This window comes from Rhineura floridana, chromosome 11 (assembly GCF_030035675.1).
Source record: "Rhineura floridana isolate rRhiFlo1 chromosome 11, rRhiFlo1.hap2, whole genome shotgun sequence".
In the NCBI taxonomy this organism is placed as follows: Eukaryota; Metazoa; Chordata; class Lepidosauria; order Squamata; family Rhineuridae; genus Rhineura; species Rhineura floridana.
In genome coordinates this window covers 63,312,688-63,334,935 of record NC_084490.1, presented here as the reverse complement: position 1 = coordinate 63,334,935, position 22,248 = coordinate 63,312,688, and the positions used below count along the sequence as shown (strand labels likewise).

The 22,248-nt window shown below is 41.1% G+C and overlaps 1 protein-coding gene across 6 annotated transcripts in view; it reads right to left on the bottom strand.

Moving 5' to 3' along the window:
• TECRL (trans-2,3-enoyl-CoA reductase like) overlaps positions 1-21,752 on the bottom strand; it is a 102,610-nt gene extending 80,858 nt beyond the window's left edge. For 2 of the 6 annotated variants that reach the window (XM_061589639.1, XM_061589640.1), the window contains exons 1-4: positions 21,421-21,752; positions 16,914-16,965; positions 6,760-6,804; positions 5,711-5,814 (exon numbers count right to left, since the gene is read on the bottom strand). In XM_061589639.1, coding sequence (XP_061445623.1) covers positions 5,711-5,814; positions 6,760-6,804; positions 16,914-16,965; positions 21,421-21,654 — 435 coding nt within the window. In that variant the 5' untranslated portion in view covers positions 21,655-21,752. Of the gene's footprint in view, positions 1-5,710; positions 5,815-6,759; positions 6,805-10,781; positions 10,954-16,913; positions 16,966-21,420 lie in introns of all 6 variants that reach the window. The other 4 variants (XM_061589642.1, XR_009758409.1, XM_061589643.1 and 1 more) reach the window with 4 other exon arrangements.
• Between the last annotated feature and the right edge of the window lie 496 nt (positions 21,753-22,248).

Here is a 22,248-nt window from a genome sequence, read left to right as displayed (position 1 = left end):
GGAAACACTCCTATCTTTCTTAAGCAAACAAGAAACGCTCCCAGTCTTAAGCACAGGACTGGAAGAACAAAATTGTGATGATCATGGCTATGAAAAAACTACAGAAGAAAGTAAATGTGCAGGGGGGGTTGGGGGGGACAGACAACACAATGGTATGAGCTAAATACCCTTGAATCAATGAAAGTGGGGTGCAGCTTTACAGCCTGTGAACAAGACTGTGAGGTCAACAAGTTTAGGCTCCCATTTAGTAGTTAGGTAAATTCAAGGTGTTACTATCAGTGTATAAAGCCCTCAACCACTTGAGACCATCAACCACATCAGTCTGTGAAACAGGAACTTTTACAAGTGCCATATAATATCCCTTTCTGCATTTGCAAGCAATCTCCTCTTCACAGTGGCAGCATTTACTCTTTGGACTCCTTGCCCTTCACTGTACCGTTTTCAGTGCCTGCTAAACACTTTTTTTGTTTAGACAAGCCTGCCCAGATATATGGTTTTAACATGCAATTTTAACATGTAATTTTATTATGTATATATCTGTTTTAAAACTGCTTTTATCTATATGTTGATAAATTTTATGTCCATTTGTTTTTAAGCATTTGATCTTATTGGTATTTTTAATGAATAGATGGTTTTATACAAACTGCTTATTGTCAGTTAAGTGATATATAAATCTTGTCAAATAAAGTAAGTAAATCAATAAAACTACTGCAATAAGAACATGGTTCTGAGAACACATAAATTAGTAAAATCTGGTAACATCATTGGACATCTTTGGCATCAGTCAGCAACACAGTCAAGTTACTATGATGTAAAGAGCAGAAAAAATTAAAATTGCTTCTTGACTTTGGTTGGGAGAGGAGAGAAGTACATTGAGGGGAAAATGAGTAGCAACAATGATAAAAACAGCTGCACGCTATATTAACTAAAGCTTTGGCTTTAGTTTCTTAACCACTGAAATTGGAGCACGATGGGTATTCACAAAAGAGTCCAGATCTAACTGATACAAAATGTACTGAATGCTTAGTATGCTGCTGTGTGTCATCTATTTATATATGGCAAAAGGAGAGAAGAGGCAAATGTGTCTCTTAATTCCTGCTTCCATGAATACCAGAGATAATCTTCAATTCAGATTATAAGCATTGTCTGCTTAGATCATTAACTTGAGCCCCTCACCTTATAGCGGTGGTGGTGATTCAGCATTTCTGGCTATATGAAAGACACATCCTAAGTTCTGAGTTGTCAGAAGAGTTCTGGATAACTCATCCAGAATGGATCTTTCTTAACATTTTAAGATATTTTCTTCTCTTACTCTAGCAAATGCTACTTGATGCAAAAATTGAAAATTTTTAATTATGTTTTATTGTGTATTGTATTTACATCCACTTGTATTTTAACCTGTCTTATTATGCTGTACACCGCCCTGGGAGCTTATTGCTATAGGGCGGTCTAAAAATGTAATAAAATAAATAATAAATAATAAATAAATAATACTGTTAGTGGCAACTTGGTTTTTAAAATGATCAATTGTATTGAGTTAAAAACAAACAAACACATATATGTGGTCTGGCTAGGAAGCATTTGTAAACTGGAAGAGCTGGTTGTTTTCTTAATTTTCTTGCAGGCTATTAAGCCACATAGACATGTGAGACAGAAGGGCCAGCAGAAATGTTCACAGACTACTAATTTCTTTGCCCATTAGCAAGGCTAATAGCAGCTTTAAGGGAAAGGGACACCGCTTAGTGATAGAACATCTGTTTTGCATGCAGAAGGTCCCAGGTTTAATCCCCGGCATTTCCAGGTAGGACTGGGAGAGAATCCTGTCTGATATCCTGAAGAGCTGCTGCCAGTCAGTGTAGACAATACTGAACTAGATGGACCAATGGTCTGACTCAGTATAAGGCAACCTCCTTCATAGATCAATTCAAGCATGACAGGCCTGCATTCTGACCAACAAAATGCACTTTCATCATGGTAGTGCTCAACATGGTAGGAGTAAGGTTTGGAAGCTACTTACCATATGTATGGCATGCACAAATTGTATGCAATACCTCCATACATCCTGGATGGTAGCTGGAGAAGTTGGAGGATTTAATTTGGTCTCATTTAATTTGACCTAATTCACACTTTGCAAATTACGGCTGTTGGAGACTTCCTATGAAACCGGAAATTTGTCCCATATCTAGAACAACTACAATTGGTTTTTGCTGCTGCTGTTGTTTTCGGTCCACAAATGATATATAACAATATGTAACTGATTGCATTCTTTTTTCCAATTTGCATTGTATTTCCTTTTCATTGAAATGAGTAGTGTGGAATAACATAGTGATAATGCAATTAATTACAAAATTAATAATGTAATTAATTACATAACATTTCATCACAGCAGACAGGAAGACATATAATGTAGTTTGGTCAGAAGCTGAACTGCAGTGGAATGGAAACAGCGCTGCAGAATGGAAATCATCCCTATCCCAGACCTTAGGTACAATCCAAACCCTAAATCCATCTGGGTGGAGGATTAGAATTAGGATATGGGGCATCCAGTCCCCAACACCTCAGCAGAGGACAGCCCTCACCAGCAGAAATACCCCCTTCTGGTAGAAATCTCTCCTTGCTGGGGGAAGCCCATCCATCCACCAACTGGCAGTCTGACTGGTGGAACTCATGCCCACTGGAGTTCCAGATAGTTTAACTCCCCCAAAAAGAGATGTGCTGGGGACAGAGGGAGCAGACCACAATGAAGACACCTGGTTGCCACATCCAAACCCCACTCAGACTGTGGCTACACCCTCACCACTGAGCAGAACTTAGGGTTAGGGTACAGGAAATAATGGACAGGGAACCAATCCAGGCCCTCACCTGCTGGCCATGCCCACGCTAACACAACAGTGCTCTCTGTATGTGGCAGAGACATGTAGCCAATAGCCATGTAGCAGGATATATACCCTGTATATGTCAGCTATGGATCATATGAGACATCTCATGGTGTGGGAGTATGCTATATGTGCCCCTCATGTAGGGACTTTGTGTTGAGGAGGGGCCTCAAGGACACCATGGTGGAAAGGCACTTTGTACTATGGGGAGCACTGCAGACAAAAGAGTGGGGACTTGGTAAAAAAAAAGAATGCCACACTTGAAGCAAAGTTTGTCTCCCCAGCAGAGGGAAGGAAAGTATACTATTGCTAACACGTCTCCCTCCAGCTTCTCTCCCAACAGGAACTTGGCAGCACCCCTTCAGACAACAAGGAAAATTCCCCAAAGCACCTATAGAATGGCCAGAGCAGAGCCCACCCACAAAGTCAGTCTGGGAAAGGGGGAAGACACTCTGTGGGGAACCCCCAAGCCAACCCTCTCCTCCACATGGAGGGCTGGTGGCAGTAGCAAATAACCCTCCCCAGTGAACTGCCAGCCCTCCACACAACCATGTCCTCCCAGAACTACACTCCAGCTCTGACGCTCAGCTCACAGCACACATGCAAAGACACTGCTGGCCCCCAAAAGCTTTGCATGTTGACACAGATCACCCAACACAAAGGCCAGAGCAGCAGCAGTGCCACCCCTACACAGGAGACTGGGCACCACACAGAAGTAAGGGCAACTAGGCGGCTGACTGTCCCCCCAACCCCTATAACAGTGAGCCTTTACTAGTGTGTGTGGTGCTTTACAGGATCCCAGCCAGTCACCCAGGTACCCGGATGGGAGACCAGATACCTCATACGGGTAAGGGGCTGTTAGGACACCAAGCCAACAAGCCACGTATAGCCACCAGTCCTCCTCATTAGTGCTTAATTTTCTTTGCAGAATCACCCAGGCCCCAGCGGCATCAGGAGCTGCACAGCATTAGTACAGGAGACCAGGCTCCAAGAGGAGCAAGGGGCTGCTTGGCCACTAGCTGTCCCTGCACCTCCCACAACAAGCCAATCCTTATGTGTGTCAGTACTTTTGATTGCTATGCCAGCCTACCCATCACATAGCCCTCACTCCTTACCAAGAGCACTCTGCTCTGTACACTCAGTATTACACTCGGGCACACTCGAACAGTGTACGATTGTTTCCATGCGGTTGCTTGTCTCTCCCCTCAAGTGTATATAGGCTACTGTGCAACAGATGCTGACCTTATCATGGAATCCCTTTCTTCAATGTAGCCATGCTAGTACCCCACCACCTGTGGAAGAGCCAAGGCATCCCCAAAAAACTTTTCAGTAAAAATCAAACATGACAGGGCTGGATCATGTCACTTCCCAAAGGGGGCATCGGTGGTGTGATCAGCAGGAGTCCATGGGAACCCCTGGTGTTGTTTGCTGGGCCCCAGGATGCATATTAGAACTGTCCTGGGTGCCAGCTCACAGGCCAGTGAGGGTCCCCTGGGCCTTGGTGCCCATCCAGAGGTCCAGAAGGGGTTCAAGCTGAACTGGCACCTCAAGGAGAAGGGCATCCTGTAGCAGCTCATGGTGGACGACCCCTGAGATGATCCTGTGCACTTTTGATGGAGGCTCTGTGGAGAAGCATCTTCAGAAGTGGTTTGTGAGAGCTGCTGAGAAGAGCCGCACCTTTAATTACCACCATCACACAGCCAATTCCTCCGGCAAGTGATAGAATGACACCTGTGTTGCCATCCGCAAGCATGCCCAGGAGCTGTTCCACATAGGGGTGCCCTTTGAGGAGTTTTTGGACAGAGCCCTGGGCCCAGACAAGAAGGTGCTCCATCCAGAACATGGTCCATAAGGTGGTGTGTTTGACTGGTATGGATTTGCTCACAGATGAGCTGCTGGGATGGGGCAGGGCACCTGGGTGGTATGTGCTGGTGTTCCACATGTGTATTGATCCACCCATTTTGCAGGCAGGTCCTCTCCTTTCAGGAAATGGATGACATCCAAGGGAGCACTGTTGACCCACCAGCTTCCATGGGGAAGGTGCACGTGAAGATAGCCAGAGGTGGCAGTGTGACAGTAGAGCTGCCTGCAGAGGAGGCCGTGGCTGAAGGGGCAGAGGTGATCCCCTCCCTGTCATTTTCATGGAGCCCCAGATGTTATTCTTGTTTTCCCTGGGTGGCTCTCCCAAGTGGCTTCCCAGGTGACTCCCTTAACTCCATCCTGTGCTCCAGGGTGGCTTCTGCGGACATGGCCGGACACTTTGCTGGACACAGAGCTTATTGTTCTCCTCCCCCTCCCATGATCTCTTCCATCTCTGGGCATGTGTCCCACACCCCTTGCAGAGTACAGGCTCTGCAAGAGCATGGAAGTGTGGAGGCTGGCCTTTTGTGGCAGGAGGAGGCAGCTGCCTTGAACCTGGCTTTGATGAGATTCTGGGAAGATGTTTGGGAGGTGGCACTGTAGCTGCAGTCTTTAAGGTAGGTCAGTACACTTCTCCTCATATTGCAGATGAAAGGCACTGAAGAGAGAGTAGCTTGCCTGATAAGGACATGGCAGATGTGAAATGTGAACCAGGTACTTCCTGATTTTCAGCTCAGGCTCTTAGCTATTATGGGTGGAATGATCAACTCTGCTCCTTGGTGGATCTTTTGATAAGCCAGTTCCAATCCACCAAAAACCTTTCGGTTCTGTCCAAATGAGCTCCAGGAATGTTCAATAAGGCCTAATATGGTGTAAGCATGTGTGGCAGTTTAACTAGAAAATGATGAAGAAAGAAGCCACCTCATGTTAATGCACAACTTTCTATGTATGCCTCTTACAAAAGTTATACTTACCGTTATCCAGCTGACTTGCTGACCCATGTCTGTGAAATATAGTGTAATGATAGAAGAAGCTGCAAGGGCCTTTATGTTGACAGAGTCTTTCAAATAGGGCCCATCTACAACAACAAAGAAATGCAAATAGCTGGCACGACGTCTGAACTGCAACAATGCTTGGCCAAAGTCTATGAGATGTCCTCTAACAAAGGGAAATCATAGTGATTCCTTCTCATAACACATAGCCACTGAAATGCCAAATCTGCTATTCCAAACCTATCGTAGAGTTCAATGGTCACATTTCACATTAGCTCTCTGCCAGGAGTCCACAAACTACTTTTGAATGTGAGTATAGCAATACAGCAAATCTGCAACAAGTACAGGGCAGTTAGTGTGTATAGTATAGTAACCAAATCTTATGTGGGCAGTGTTTGATCCAATACCAAGCTATCTTCTTCACAGAGAATTTGCTTGATATTTGCTCAAGGATGCAACATGTGAATATTTGCCCAGATTTTTTTATGTTCGTCAGATGGTAGACTTGCAAAACCGTGAGCTGTTCACACTTCTTATTCTGTCTTCTGCTGCAATATTAGCTGAATTTGTGTGCATCTCACCCATAGTGAGTTGTTACAGCTCCAGGTGATCCCATGCCCTCTGATGCGTTCTACTTAATTGTCTTTTCCTAGTTTGAGTAAACTAGGAAAAGACAATTAAGTTGGAAGCATTACTGACCATTCATTCTGGTCCGTAAAGAGGACAGGCAAGCACCCTCCTCTCTGGCCAGCATGAAAGAGCAGACTGGCAAAACTAGTAATTGGCCATGGCAATATATACATAAAAGATAAGATGATTCTTACATTTGCTTCTTGGGGAAAATATACACTTTGCACAGTCAATCCCTCAAAACATCTGTTTGTTTATTTAGCAACTTATAAAGGAGGGGGGAAACATGCATTGGTATCTATGGAAGGTGACTCTCACATACAAAAGCTGATGTGGGAATCTATTCTTTCCATTTGAAAAAAAATGTTTTAGAATATCTTGGCAGGAAAATGAATACTTACTGCGTTCTAGTCGCAAGCCTATCCGAGATGGGGACCACTGGGGACCTGCATCAAGTAATTGAAAAATGTACCTTTCACTCTGAGACATTTCTTAAAAGGATTAGAGCGTAAATCCTGTCACTTTGGCACACAGTATGCCTGTTGGTCTGAAACCTGCTTTATATATTACAAGATCCTGAAAGGGGGTTAATTGTCATATAGAAAATAATGTTCAAGTTTTTTGCCATCAGTGTACAAGATTGCCCAGCCCAGAGCTTACCCAACCATACTCAAGTGGTCTTGGGCAACAGCTTAATTCAGACCAACTCCCAGATCATGATTTGAAGAATTGGGAATGAGCCAAGGGTTCATGGGCTTCCTCATCTCGCTGGCTTCTCTCTGTCTCCTGTGTACTTCTAGTCACAATTTGGGATGACATATGAAGAATCTGCAAATTATGGTTAGCACTTGCCCTCCAAACCGGAGGCAGAAGCCATACTTTGAAGCTGAATTTTGATTTTGAGAACAAATGTGAAATCACATTTGCTGGTTTAGATGTCAAACTACTGTTGGGGCTACAGAGGAGGAGGAGAAAGCCACGTATGAGTGGGTACAGTCTTTCTACTGTGGATCATCTGCAGTGAGTCAATGTACTTAATACCAGACCTCAATTATTATTTGTTTTATGAAAACACAGTCTGTGGAGCTGATTAAAAATGTCTTATTTCAGAATTTAGCCAGTTTCTGTAATCAAACTGATTACACCTCGATTCCGAGTCTCTGGATTTCCACATTTCAAAATCCCAACTCTAATCTTGTATTCTGGAATGCAAAAGTCCAAAACAGAAGTTTGGTTCAGCTGTAATGGAACTGGTGTCTGTCACTGTCCAGAGGGCCAGTGGTCATGTGGAGTTTGCATCTCCTCTCTCTGTAAAAAGACCAGCATAGTCCCAGCCACAAGCTACAGAATGAATAAGTGCTGGGGAGATTGCTTCCCCATCCCCACAACAAGAACACAATTTGAGCCATCTGTTGTCCTGTGATTGTGGAGATGAGTGATAGGGCATTCTGGCTGCTGTCACCACCCAGAGAATCGAGGGGGCTGTTGGACCACTGCACAACCTCCATGCCAGACAGCAGGGTCTATTCTGAGCTTTTTTTCCTACTGCACAACAGGCCAGCACACTGCCCACCCCCAAACTAGTGAAGTAATTTGTCCCATAATATACTATTAGCAGGGCTTTTTTGTGACACTACTCACCAGTGCAGAGTACCTACACCTCTTTTTTTGCTGCCTACGCCAGCCATTTTGTGCTAGCACCCACAGTACTCGTATCAATATATGAGTGCTGGCACCTTCTTTTTTGCTGAAAGAGCACTGACTAGTAGTATAAGGTTATGAAGATTTGAAAGGACCCAGTATTTATCTTCATTTTCTATTTCTTTTTATCTTTTCTCATCTATATCTTTTTCAGAAACTGCCTAGCTCCTTATTAAATCCCAGACACTCAACTGTACAAAAACTTATATCACACTGAAGACATTTTTTGACACTGCACGAAATGTGTCTAGCTGCACATTAGCTGCCAGAGAAAAGAGCAGAGGTAAGGGAGGATCTGCCTAACTGGATATAAATGTTTGCTAAATACACCTCACCTCTTTCTTCAAGTATTGTCAAGCTGTTGTCCCACTAAACCTTTTCCTTATGTATATTGCCTTTACAACACGTAGACAAGGCCAGCTCACGGGCATTCATCAACATTGGAGGGCAAAGGGGACCATTGCCCCCACTTCAGATGAGCCATACCCTCCAGATTCCCAGCTTTCTTCCTTTCTTCCTTTCTTCCTTCCTTCCTTCCTTCCTTCCTTCCTTCCTTCCTTCTTTCTTTCTTTCTTTCTTTCTTTCTTTCTTTCTTTCTTTCTTTCTTTCTTTCTTTCTTTCTTTCTTTCTTTCTTTAAATATGTTTCTAGCATTTGCAGAATCTGAGATATGGGGCAAAACATGCAGTCCCTGTTCCCCTCATTTGAAACTAGCCTACTTTCACCTTTCAGTATTTTTAGCCGAAGAATGAAGTCACAGCAGTAACTGACACAATTAGACAAAAAGAAGGCCAGAGGGAAACACCCATTGTGTAGACTCTAGGGAAGAAACTTGTTTGTTTTTAAGCCTTTTTTTTCTTTTTTGCTGGTCTTTTCTGGTGAGGAAGTGATTGCTGCCTCACAGAAAACAATTCAGGTTTCCAGGATTTTGGTACAGCTGTTGTTGGGGAGTGGTGTGCCTGCCAACTCCAAGCACATGGCAGGAGTTTCTTACTTAGGTTGCCCTGTATGATGACCTCTGTCGGGAGAGAGACAGGGGGAGTGTGCCTGTGTTGATTCTCCTTGATCTCTCAGCAGCTTTCAATACTCAGCAGCTTCAGCTATGGGGTGGTATACAAATGCAATAAATAAATAGTACACAGGGACAAAGAGAACTATCACAATAGTTACTGTATAGAAATAGAAGAGGACAACCAAAAGGGAAGAACAAGAGCCTTATTCCAAAAGATTAGAGAAATTAAAGGGAAATTTAAACCAAGAGTAGGGATGTTGAATAATCAACAGGAGAACACACTGACTGACTGAGATGAAATAAAACGAAGATGGAAGCAATACAATGAAGAACTCTATAAAAGAGATGCAAGGATGACAGATTCATTCATGGAGGAACTGTATGATGCGGAACCAGAAATTTTAGAATGTGAGGTGAAAGCTGCTCTTAAAATACTTGGAAGAAACAAATTACCAGGAATAGATGGCATACCAATAGAGTTGCTACAAGCTAGTGAGACTGAATCTGTCCAAATATTGACAAAAAATTGTCAAGAAATATGGAAAACTAAACAATGGCCCACAGACTGGAAGTGTTCAATATTCATCCAAATTCCAAAGAAAGGGGATCCCAGGGAATGCAGTCATTGTCCAGCTATTGCCTTAATATCCCATGCAAGGAATGCTCAAGATTCTACAACAAAGGCTCTTACCATACATAGAGAGAGAAATGCCAGACGTTCACGCTGGATTTGCAAAGGGAAGAGGCACCATAGATCATATTGCAAACATATGTTGGATAATGGAACAGACCAAGGAATTTCAGAAGAAAATCACACTGTGCTCTATAGATTACAGCAAAGCCTTTGATTGTGTAGATCACAAAAAACTATGGAATACGTTAAAAGAAATGGGAGTGCCACAGCATCTAATTGTCCTGATACACAACCTATACTCTGGACAAGAGGCTACTGTAAGGACAGAATATGGAGAAACCATTTGGTTGCCAATTGGGTTGGACCAAGATGAAGGAGGTGTGAAAATTGGAGGGAAAAATATCAATAATTTAAGATATGCAGACGATACCATACTACTAGCAGAAACCAGTAATGATTTGAAATGAATGCTGATGAAAGTTAAACAAGAAAGCACAAAAGCAGGACTACAGCTGAAAGTCAAGAAGAATACAGTAATGACAACAGATGTAACTTTAAAGTTGACGAGAACATTGAACTTGTCAAGGATTATCAATACCTTGACACAGTCATTAACCAAAATGGAGATAATAGTCAGGAAATCAGAAGAAGGCTAGGACTGGGGAGGGCAGCTATGAGAGAATTAGAAAAGGTCCTCAAATGCAAAGATGTATCACTGAACACTAAGGTCAGGATAATTCAGACCATGGTATTCCCGATCTCTATATATGGATATGGAAGTTGGACAGTGAAAAAAGTGGATAAGAGAAAAATCAACTCCTTTGAAATGTGGTGTTGGAGGAGAGCTTTGCGCATACCACGGACTGCGAAAAAGACAAATAATTGGGTGTTAGAACAATTAAACCAGAACTGTCACTAGAAGCTAAAATGATGAAACTGAGGTTATCCTACTTTGGACACATCATGAGAAGACATGATTCCCTAGAAAAGACAATAATGCTGGGAAAAACAGAAAGGAGTAGAAAAAGAGGAAAGCCAAACAAGAGATGGATTTATTCCATAAAAGAAGCCACAGACCTGAACTGACAAGATCTGAACAGGGTGGTTCATGACAGATGCTCTTGGAGGTCACTGGTTCATAGGGTCGCCATAAGTTGTAATCGACTTGAAGGCACATCACAACAACAACAACTGATGATAATGATGGTGCTTCTGTCCCAGTTTCTTACATTGCTTTCATACTGCATACCTGTTGCATTAAGGAAGTATGGTTTTTTGATCAATATAGTACCATGGCATTAAATTTCATTCACATTGCAATGACAAATAATGGACTTGTTGCCATTGGCCATCCATTATGCACATGCACAGTGCAGTTCCCTATATGCTGAAATGCTATAACAATTTCTGTCAGGTGAATTGGTGTGAGCCTAAAGGGCTGGAATGTGTTGCACGCCAGGATGCTGCATCGCCATCTGTACGCAAAACTCCCACAATTTTTTGGGTTTCAACATTTACAAACAGGTTATTTCTGTAGTCGTATTTCATGGAAATGTTAAAATTTCACTATATTCCATTAGATTTCTGGAACTGGTTTTTACATCAGGTGAAAGATCAAATAAAATGTGGAAATTATGAGGTAAGGAATCATCAGGGAAAGAGAATAAAGTGCAGTGTGAATGCAGTCGGAGCCAGGGAAAAAAATCAGGGTTTTAGTGGAGGTAAGTGGAATGACATCATCTAGGCTATTCTCACAGTGCATTTTACTCCATTATTCCAACTATTTCTTACCTGGTAATTTGCACATTTTATTTTATCTTTCACACAACGTAAAAGCTAGTTCCAGATATCTAGTGGAATATAGTGGAAGTTTAGTGCTCATTTCCTTGATAAATGATTACAGAAACAATCCGTTTGCAGGCTTGGGAATCCAGAAAATCATGGAAGTTTTGCACTAGCTGCTGTCACTCACATGATACTCATCCTGGCATGCAATGTGTTCCCACCCTTTAGGCTTACATTTTTTTCCCTGACAAAAATTGTACTGGTATTGCAGCCTAGGTGCAGGTAGCTTCCTTTTTCCCACACACACTCCTGTGTCCAGACACTAGCTCACGCAGTAAATTATGGGGAAACTACAGTGCGCATATGTTTTACAGGTGAAGGACATTTTACAGGTGAACAAGACATTGTTCGTTGCATCAGTATGAAAGATATTTGCACAAAATGTCAGTATATCAGTCAAAAAAGCCACAGTTCCTTAATGCAACATGTACTGTGGGGTGAAAGGAAGTTTAGAAATCAAGTAAGAAGCACTATGATTTTAATCTGCAAAACTGACACAATAAGCCCATGTGTGAAAGCAGCCCTTGATGCCAGGTCTACCAATAACTGGACAGCAGATCTTTCAGTTGAGAAACAATGGAGGGGTAGGCCTAGAATACAGGTTTCTCACAGGCCTGGTTCATCTGGACCTCACCACTGCTCAGTCACCAGATCTATCAGAAATGGTAGACCTGTTCTCTAATGTTAGCAATGTTTTCTTGTGTGGAATATTTATTATTCCCCTTCCACCACTGAAAATTCCTGTGGACACACAGGACCCATGGGGTCTATGCCTTGTTTTGATTTGTTTACAGCCCTCCTTCCCCATAGCAGCACTGCACTGTGTAATGCATTTTAATTGGTGTGAGCCACTGTAGGAGACAATATTTGGGTGCATGGATAGATATTGCCAGAATTATGAGGTTAAACATAGTTAGAATCTGATTTACCCAAAGAATGTTGATCTGAGAAGGAATTTTTATTCAGCCTATGTCTCAGAAACAACAACAGCATGAGAGCATAATGCACAAAATGTTGGAAGGTTGGAAATAGAGATTTAAAGACCTCAGCACAACCCCTGGGAACAGAAGGTAGCCCAACACAGAGATATTTAAAACCCCTCCTTTGTGTCTTTCATATCAACCAGGGCACATCAGGAAGTTTGATGTCGAGGTTGTACAGGCCTTAAATAGCAAAGGTCATCATGAATGTCATTTAAGGTGGATGGGACTCGAGTGTCTGAGAATTCTCAAGAACACTTCTGAGTAACTGTAAAGAGATAATGATATCGTTTTGACAACCCTGCATTTCATTCCCCCATAGACTGGAAAATGTTCCTGGAAAGGAGCTAAAGCATCTGGATGATATTTCTTCTGAAAAGAAAAAGTACAGGGAGCATATTTCACTTTGGCTGGATGGTGCCTGCTCAGACTTGTTTTGCTCGTAGTAGTAAAACTGAAGGGCAGTCACACTTAAAAGGTTATAAAAGAAGAAAAATAGATATATGAACAAGATATCAGTGATGTTCAGATAGGAGTGCAAAAGGAAAACATTTTTTTTCTTCCCAGAAATGACCTGGCCCCACTGCAATGGAAAACAATGAATTCATTGAGGATTATAATAGTTAGGATGGCAAGCTTATAACTGGCAGATTAATCAACTCAAACCTTAGGACAAATTTTAATTGATGGGACTGAGAATCAAAGACACACCTATTTATGTATTGAGGCTACTGTGGTTGTCATGAATTACTGTAAGAGCAAATGAGAAAGGCAGTATTAAGGTTTTTTCCCCCTGCCTAACCATGTGTTCATTAAATTGCACAACTTATTTCACACATCCATCAGTATCTAAAATTTATTTACCATTATTTATTTCAAATACAGCTCCATGAGCTAGAGGGAGCCACAGCTGATGAAGAGTGTCTACTCCAGTGACAAAGGGTCCAGCTAGCAGGTGAGTTCCACTGCAGGGCAAGGAAGCCACGGCAGATTACTCTGCCCTTTAACTGAACAGATTCCAAGCTCCCAAGTCAACTAATGTAGTAAACTGCAGGGAGTAAGGACAGGAAAGTAGCCAATCTAACACTAACTAGTAAAATGGGATCCAGGGGGATCAAGGAAATCACAGCCTGGTTAGTTTAACATCTGTTCCATCTATTCCAGGAAAACTGGTGGAAAGTATTGTGAAACACAGAATTACCAAGCACATAGAAGAACAAGTCTTGATGGAGCAGAATCCGCTTCTGCAAATGGTAAGTCCTGTCTCACTAAACTTTTAGGGTACTTTGAGAGTGTCAGCAAGTATATAGATAAAGGTGATCCAGGTGACACTGTGTACTTGGACTTTCAAAAAGCTTTTGACAAAGTACCTCAACAAGGCTGCATTCAGACATGGGGTTTATTGCATCATTTTTCCCAATTATAATTTTAATGCTTCTGCCTTGACTTCTGATGTTCCTTTCTCACTACGTACCTGTTACATTATGGAACTGTGTTTTTTTTCATCAGTATACCACCATGTCATGCTAAATTTCATTCACACTAGTGGGCATGATGTGACACAACAGCAGACATCATCGAACATATTGCCATCCCCCACTCTTTATGTGCATGCATGCCTCTGTGTGCCAGAATACCACGCCAAATATCATTACCTGAGTGGCAATGAAATAATCCCAAGAAAATTGTGGGGAAAATAAAACACCGAACTCCTGCAATTTTCCAGGTTAACAGGGTTGCAAACAGATTTTTTTTTTTCTGGTAGCGATTAACACAGAAATAAGCACTGAACTTCCACTTGATTCCACTAGATTTCCAGAAGTGGCTTTTACGTCATGCAAGAGATCATCTAAAATGTGAAAATTAACAAGCAAGGAAATGTCAACACTGTTATCTTTTTGGCGCCAGGTCAAGACTTTCCTCTTCTCCCAGGCGTTTTAGCATGTGTTTTTAAATTGTTTTTTTTAAAAAATGTGTTTTTAAATTTGCATATTTGTATATTTGTTTTTAATGTTTTTAATTGTTGTAAACTGCCCAGAGAGCTTTGGCTATGGGGCGGTATACAAATGTAAATAACAACAACAACAACAACAATAATAATAACAATAATAATAATAATAATAATAATAATAATGTCAAAAATGGAAGAAAGTGATGTCTGAATGCTGATTCCTCAGTAACCTTAGTAAGGAATTAGAGAAGATGATCTCTTGTGGATGGGTAACTAGTTAAGAAACAAAAAGCAGAGAGTAGGGATATGGCCAGTTCTCCCAATGGAAGTATATAGGAAATACAGTCCCCCAAGGATTGGTAGTAGGACTTGTGCTTTTCAACATTTATAATCTAGAGTTAGGGGTGAGCAATGAGGTAGCCAAGTTTGATGATACCAAATTGTTCAGAGTGATTAAACAACAATGGATTGCGACGAGCTCCAAAACGATCTCTACGAACTGGATGAATGGGCAGCAAAATGGCAAATGCCGTTCAGTGTAAGCAAAAGTAAAAGTGATGCACATCAGGGCAAAAATTCCTAATTTCACAAATACACTCATGGGATGGTGAATGACCAGGAATGAGACCTTAGGGTTGTAGTGAATAGCTTGATGAAGATGTTGACTCATTTTGTGGCAGTGGTGAAAAAAGTGAATCCCATGCTCAAGATTATTACAAAAAAGGTTAAAAATAAAACTGCCAGTATCTCAATGCTATTATATATCACTATGGTACAACCTCACTTGGTATACTGTGTACCGTTCTGACTCCCTCACCTCAAAAGGATATTGTAGAGTTGGAAAAGGTTCAGAAAAGGGCAATCAAAATGATCAAGGGGCTAGAGCAACTCCTCTATGAAGAAAGGTTGCAGCAGTTGGGGTGTTTTTGTTTAAAGAAAAGGTGAGTAAGAGGGAACATGATAGAAGTGTACAACATTATGCATGGTTCAGCTGTGGAACCAATTCACCCCCACAAGAGGTAGTGACGGCCACCAACTTGGATGGCTTCAAAAGAGGATTAGACAAATTCATGGAGGATAAATCTATCAATGGCTATTAGCCATGATGGCTCTGTTCTTCCTCCACTGTCAAAGGCAGTATGCTTCTGTATACCAGTTGATGGGTATCACAAGTGGAAAGAGTGTTGCACTCACATCATGCTTGTGGGCTTCCCATCTGGTTGGCCACCGTGAGAACACAATGTAGACTCTAGGACCACATATGTGATCATGTTGGCTTATCCAGAAGTATGCTTCTGTTCTGTATTGTGGAATGTGTGTTATTTTCTTTAATGTACTAAAGCTTTTAAATTACAATTGTTTCTCATAAATGACATATATGAGATGTAAGCAAAGGAAGTGGTGTGTGTTTTTAATCCTACAATATCCCATCTACATCATTCCATATACAAATAGCAAACTCATTCTCCATGTGTGGATCCTTGCATCACCAAAATGGCACCACATAAGAGGGAGGTCTCAGCAAGCTTGAGGGGACCCCAAGGTTTGCAGAAATACAAAAAGACTTTGGGGGGAGAAATCTATGAGGAAATCTATGAGCATTCTCTGTGGGCATGGAATTTTGACTGCTAGGAGGAAGAAACAGGGGAGGGGATAGAGTATTCTGGGAACGGGCATGGTGACTAGCTGAAACCCTGAACAAGAACTCCCAACTGCAACATTTTGTTGCCGGTACCACTTGTAATGCTAATCATGAACTCAGTTCTTGAGTGCTAATGCTTATCCAAAACACAAGAGGAGACGTCAGCAGGCTTGGGGAAACCCAAATGTTTGCAGAAGTACAAAAAACTATGGGGGGGAGGGAACGCACCACCACCACCACCCCAGAAATCCCAGTGTGGTCTAAACTTGCTCAGTATGTACAAAAGTGTTTATTTAGTGTCTGTTATGAAGGAAAAGAAAGCCAGGAGGGAGAGGGACTAGAGTATCCTGAAAAAAGGTGTGGCGGCTGGTTGGAACATTGAACAGGACCACTCTGCACAGCATCCTTTTGTTACTGCTCCCTCTTGTTATCAGCCAAATCTACTGAACTCTGTGTGTGAACAAGTGGTGATTAAAGTTATATTATCTGCACTGCCACCACCAGAATATGGGTATAGCTGCTGCACACATTTCTATTTCAGCACTGCATATTGCTGATTAAGCCACTTTTTGTCTAATTGATAAAATGTGTGAAACTGGATTGTACTGATGAAAATACATAACCATTGACGTTTGTGATAAGAGCTGATCAACATGTCCTTATGTTCTAATATTTGCACCCTCTGTCTAAAGCACTCACACAGTGTGGCAGCATTTCCCACACACAGCTTATTCAGAGCTCTTGAGTGACTGGAGCTAGCTTTTCTCTAAACAAAGCAGCCAGGTACTTACATACTTTGTGAAACTTATGTTTTACATCGAGAAGCGTTGATGATGGTGGTATCTGAAAAGGGGAGGGGAAGAAAGAAAATGATTTGTACTATTTTTCCTTTTTAATTTTCCTTTGCTTTTGAGTTTTTAAGTGACCCCAAAGGGGTATTAAAAATAGTAAACATTTCCCTCTCAACCTGAACCACTTCATACTCCATAAGCAAGCACTTTTAAGTCCCATTGGTCTCAATGTGATATATTTCAGTATTTGCTTAATGCTTCCATTAAAACCAATTGGGCTTGAATGTGCATAGCACCGATTGGGTTGCGTTAAATATATTCTACTATTTTCTACTGTTCCGCAATGTTTCAATCTCCCACACACTATTGCATTTGTTTGCTTAAATGCTTATTTAATGGTAGGGTTTCTTTACAATGGTGGTTTATGACATGAAACAACAGCATGCCCGGGGTACTACTGTGGGAATCCAAATAACTCCAGCATAATGAAAACTCTTATTTGACACCACTGTCCCTACTTTATGTTGATGCACCAGTTAAGCATCATGGAATAGAAGCTGCACACTCCAACAATTCTGTTGGCACTTTCAGAAGACTTTGAGCTGAAGAGGAAAGTGCCCTTGAGTAGGAAATGAGGGGTCTGTGGGACTCCATGGGTATCAACATGGAAGGGGGTATCATTACAGATACCAATGCCATTCCTATATAGTTGTATCCTCTATTATAAACAGCGATCTTTAATACAATGGAATTCTTGTTACGTTGAATTTGTGTCACTGAGTCAGTGTATCTTGTTTTTCAACTATGAATAAATTGGTGTCAACAGCCCTCTTTGGGTGGTCAGTTTGAATGTGTGTAGAAGAGGGAAACAAGAATGTGTGAAATGAGCCCCACCCTCTTTACTAAAATGTATTATTATGAATATTATTATTTATTCAATTTATATCCCACCCTTAATCCCAAAGGAGCCCGTGATGTTGCCGTACTTGCACTCAGGGCTTCCAGCACAGGGACGGGCACCCTGATTGACCAAAATAGCTGGAAATTTGAGAATGGGGATGCACATCTCACTGAAAGCAATGGGCAGCATCCACGTTTGGATGCATATATGAATTATGCATGTAATTCCTAACAGCAATGATGTCCAAGATAGTCAGCAGCGTTTCTATGGATCTCTGGGAGCATATGGTAAAAAAGAGGGGGGGACTGTGGAAATTTTTGAAACAGGCTTCACACATCTTTAACTTTTGTCCCTTCCTTTCTTAAAAGGCTGGAGCTTATGCAAAATATAAAAACACAACCCCCAAATGCCAAAGGTAGGGTGTATTTAAAGTAGGGATGGGTGAGAAATACTATTCCGTTTGCATTTAAAGCTGAATTTATCAAATTTGCACTTTCCAAAATAATGAGAACTGAAATATAGCCATCGTTTGAAATTTGCACTTATCTGAATTTTGCGATGTGGTTCTCCAACCAGGCAGTGTTTATAAATATGCATATATTAAGGGGAAATGCGTATACAATACATATACTGGTGAAAGTAATATACAAAAATGCATTATATTAGGATAAACCTGCTTGCAAAAAATGAGTACATAGTGAAAACTGCATACAAAACATGTATTTATTAGGAGAAATTTGCACTAAAATCCTGAAGAATTTTCATGAGGATTTTTTTTAAAGTTCACAGATTGCAGCAGAAATGTGGAGAACCAAATTTAACATCAGAAGAATGAGAAACTGACAGAAGCAAAACTGTCAGATCTTTCCATCCCTAGTTTAAAATGATCAGCACACTAACAATCAGGAAAATGTTTGCATTTTTAACCAAGTCAGCTCACTATATTTCTGAAAATTAGCTACCTTTTCATCCTGCACGCTGTAAAGAAACTCAAGAGATTTCCAATTCATATGACATAGAAGTTGTTAAAAATATAAGAGCACACAGCAATCAAGGGTGAATCTGTCTAGTGACCCAGCTTTCTGTCTCCCACAGTAGCCTAGAGGAAGATCACGACGGCAACAGCATAGTCCACTGTTGGCTGCCTAAGCAATTGGCGTTCTAAAGTACAGTGCCTCTGGAGTGGACATGGATGTATCTTAGCTATAGAGTTGGGAGAGCTTTACAAAGCTCCTCCCTCAGATTAACTTGGAACTTGTCTCAATTTGTCCACATGCACTCATTGAAGAATCTGGGCATATTTCCCCTCTCAGACAATCCAAGGGGTCAGAAAAATTACAGCCTCCCCCCAAGCCTGTCTGAGAAAGTGGAAGTCTCTTTCTACCTACCTCTATACAAATTAAAGGGGGAAATCACATCATAGTTTATAGAGAGTTAAGTAAAAAATACTGTTCTGGCAGAGGGAGTGACCTTCCATTCTTGGATTTTGTCCACCCACGTACAAACTACATGAATCCCCCTTCATGATGCACACAAAACATACACACATCTTGTTCAGAGAGCTGGTATGGTATAGTGACCAAGCAATGTGCAGCCACTGTGATGTAGTAGTGAGAGTGTTGGACTAGAACCTGGGAAGCCAGGGTTCAAATCTCCACTCAGCTATGAAACTCACTGGGTTCCTTTGAACCAGTCAGTTTCACAACCTAATGTACCTCACAAACTTGTTGTGAGGATAAGATGGGGAGGAAGAGAAGCACCTTGAGCTCGGGGGGGAGGGGAGGGGGATCTAAATGTAATCACAAATAAATAAATAAGCCACTGAGCTATGAATCAGGAGGTTCCTGGTTTGAATGTTGCCTCTGCCATGAACTTTCTAGGTGACCTTAAGCAGGCCAGTTTCTCTCAGCCTCAGTCCCATCCATCTGTAATATGGGATCTAATATTTACTTACCTTGCAGGGTTGTTGTAAGGATTGCAGCTAGATAAGACATGTGAAGCATTTCTGAGCTATACAATGTTAAGTAGTAGTAGTAATAGCAATCTGATTGGCTTCTGAAATTTCAGCAGGCCTTGCCCACAAACTTTCAAGCATGTCTTCACAACCATTATAGGTTATGCTTATTTTAATTTAAATGAAAACTGGTAGTCTAAATCAGTTAAATCCTTCATTTCTGCAAAAATGGGTCATAAACACACCCCTGTCAATAAGGCCTAGTTCATGCATTCATCCATCTGAAAGTAGGATATATACATGGCACAGATACAGGCCCACGTAAATTATGTAATATGGTACACATTATGCCAGCCATACACGTATATGTTCAGCTCCTGTGATCCCGTGAAGCTAGTGTCAAAGTGGTTGAGCTACAAATGAGAAAGGTAAATTTAATCTCTGCCCTGCATTCACAAGGTTGCTTGAGGCGAGCCATTCTGTCAACCCTTTGCAACACGGGGATAATAATACTGAGCTACTTTACAGGGTTGCTGTTAGGATTATAACAAGGTAGTGTATGTGAAATATTTTTGAACATCCTAAAGTGCAATGCAAATGCATTAATATTACCCTTGAACCACAAAAATGGCAGACCATCATTTATGGGGGCATAAGTGTATCCAAAGAACACTGTTTTTAAATAAGAATGTAAAATGCAACCTATTATGGAAATGGAATACCAGCTATCAAATAATTAATGTAGTGAATATAGACGACACAGGCTGCAATTGTATACACACTTATTATTTGGAGTTAGTCCTACTGATTTACTTTTTGAGGAACCATGCATAAGATTGTGCATCCTGAAAGTCAAATATTAAAATACTATCATCTATAAAATACCACTTCCTATCATAATATTCAATGTTAAATATAATCAGATATCAACCACTGGCATTGAATGGTAGACAGTGAATATTCAGCATACATTTAATGTTGAAATCTACAGTGAAGCACTTGTGTTCAGATTAGTTCTATTTCCTTTGAACACCAACAGGTACAATCTTGCTGATGATCCTATGGCAGTTGATACCAGCCAAATATTGTGGAAAAAATATAGTTCATAACCCATATTAAAATAACAGTCTTAATTTGGGGTATAGGTAGAATGGGAATGGGGAGCCTACAGCAAAATGCATCCCATCTTCAAAAACAAGGTTCTCCACTCAGGTCTGTTTGATTTTCAACCCTATCGAAAAGTTACAGTTCCACATTAAAACAGACTTTTCATCAGTGCCACAAGGAAAAATGAAAATCTGTTTTATCTAACATGGAAAGTTAAATATAAGCTACAGTATGAACATCACATAAAAATGGTCCAATTTGATTCTGCCAATCAACCAGTAGAATGAGTTAGAATCATTTACAATTTGCAGGGGGATAAACATCCTTGCAGCAAGAATACGTTCCATGTAGCAGGGATCCTGTATTTTTTCACAGGCAAGAAAGCAAGACTCTAACAGTACAATCATAATCATGTCTATTCAGTAATACGTCCTATTGTATTTAATTGGGCTTACTTCCAGGAAATTGGAGTTAGGATTACAGCCTGTCATGCAATTAGATCATAAATTCCACAGGGACGGAAATCATGCACAGCACATACTTACCTTGTCCACTACGCAGATCTGCTTTTTGCTTTGGGCATCAAGAATCTCCACTTCAAAGTAAGTTATTTTTGAATGCCTTAAGACTGGTGGCGGTCTCAGATGGCCTGCAGAGAGTACAAGCTGAGACAAGTTGAAGAAAGTTTTCATGTCATTATGGGACATGGGGTGTGCAGGTCCATGAATGGGAAGGTCTCTCTGGTGCTCCACAGAGCTGTGCTTATGTCTCTTGAACATAGTCGGGACAAAATACTATGGCCTGTCATGTCAGCACTGGACACCTCTGAGGGGCAATCTGTTGTCCCGGCATCAGTTAAATACAAGCACAGGCTGAAGGAACAAGAAAGGTCAAGTGGCATTCCATTTGAAGAGACTAAGTTTTATATAGCAGGATTGGAAACAATGGCTCTCTAATCCATGCCTATATTTAGCAGTCTATTGTAATGTGCTATATTACCATTTTTTATTTTAAACACAATGTTTGAAACAATGTGTCCTGTTCAGTTCCTTATCTTCATTCTCTAATAATTACAAGCCAGTCCCTTAAAAAAAAAACCCAGAGCTATAAAGGAACCAGAAGTGATATGGAACGGAATGTCATCATTATCTATAGAAGCTGCTGGGTGTGTAAACAGGTCCATTTATGAAAATGCAAGTCAAATGTCACCCATGTGGGATATGTTTCTTAATGCAGAGCATATCTATACTAAGCTTGGGATGCTGGTCAATTAACCAGTCAAATATTGTCAAATGACTGTCAAATAGTCCTGGAAGCCCAGAATGCCCTTGCGTAGGTGGTAGATCTCCATTTTAATTGCATTGTGCTGTCAT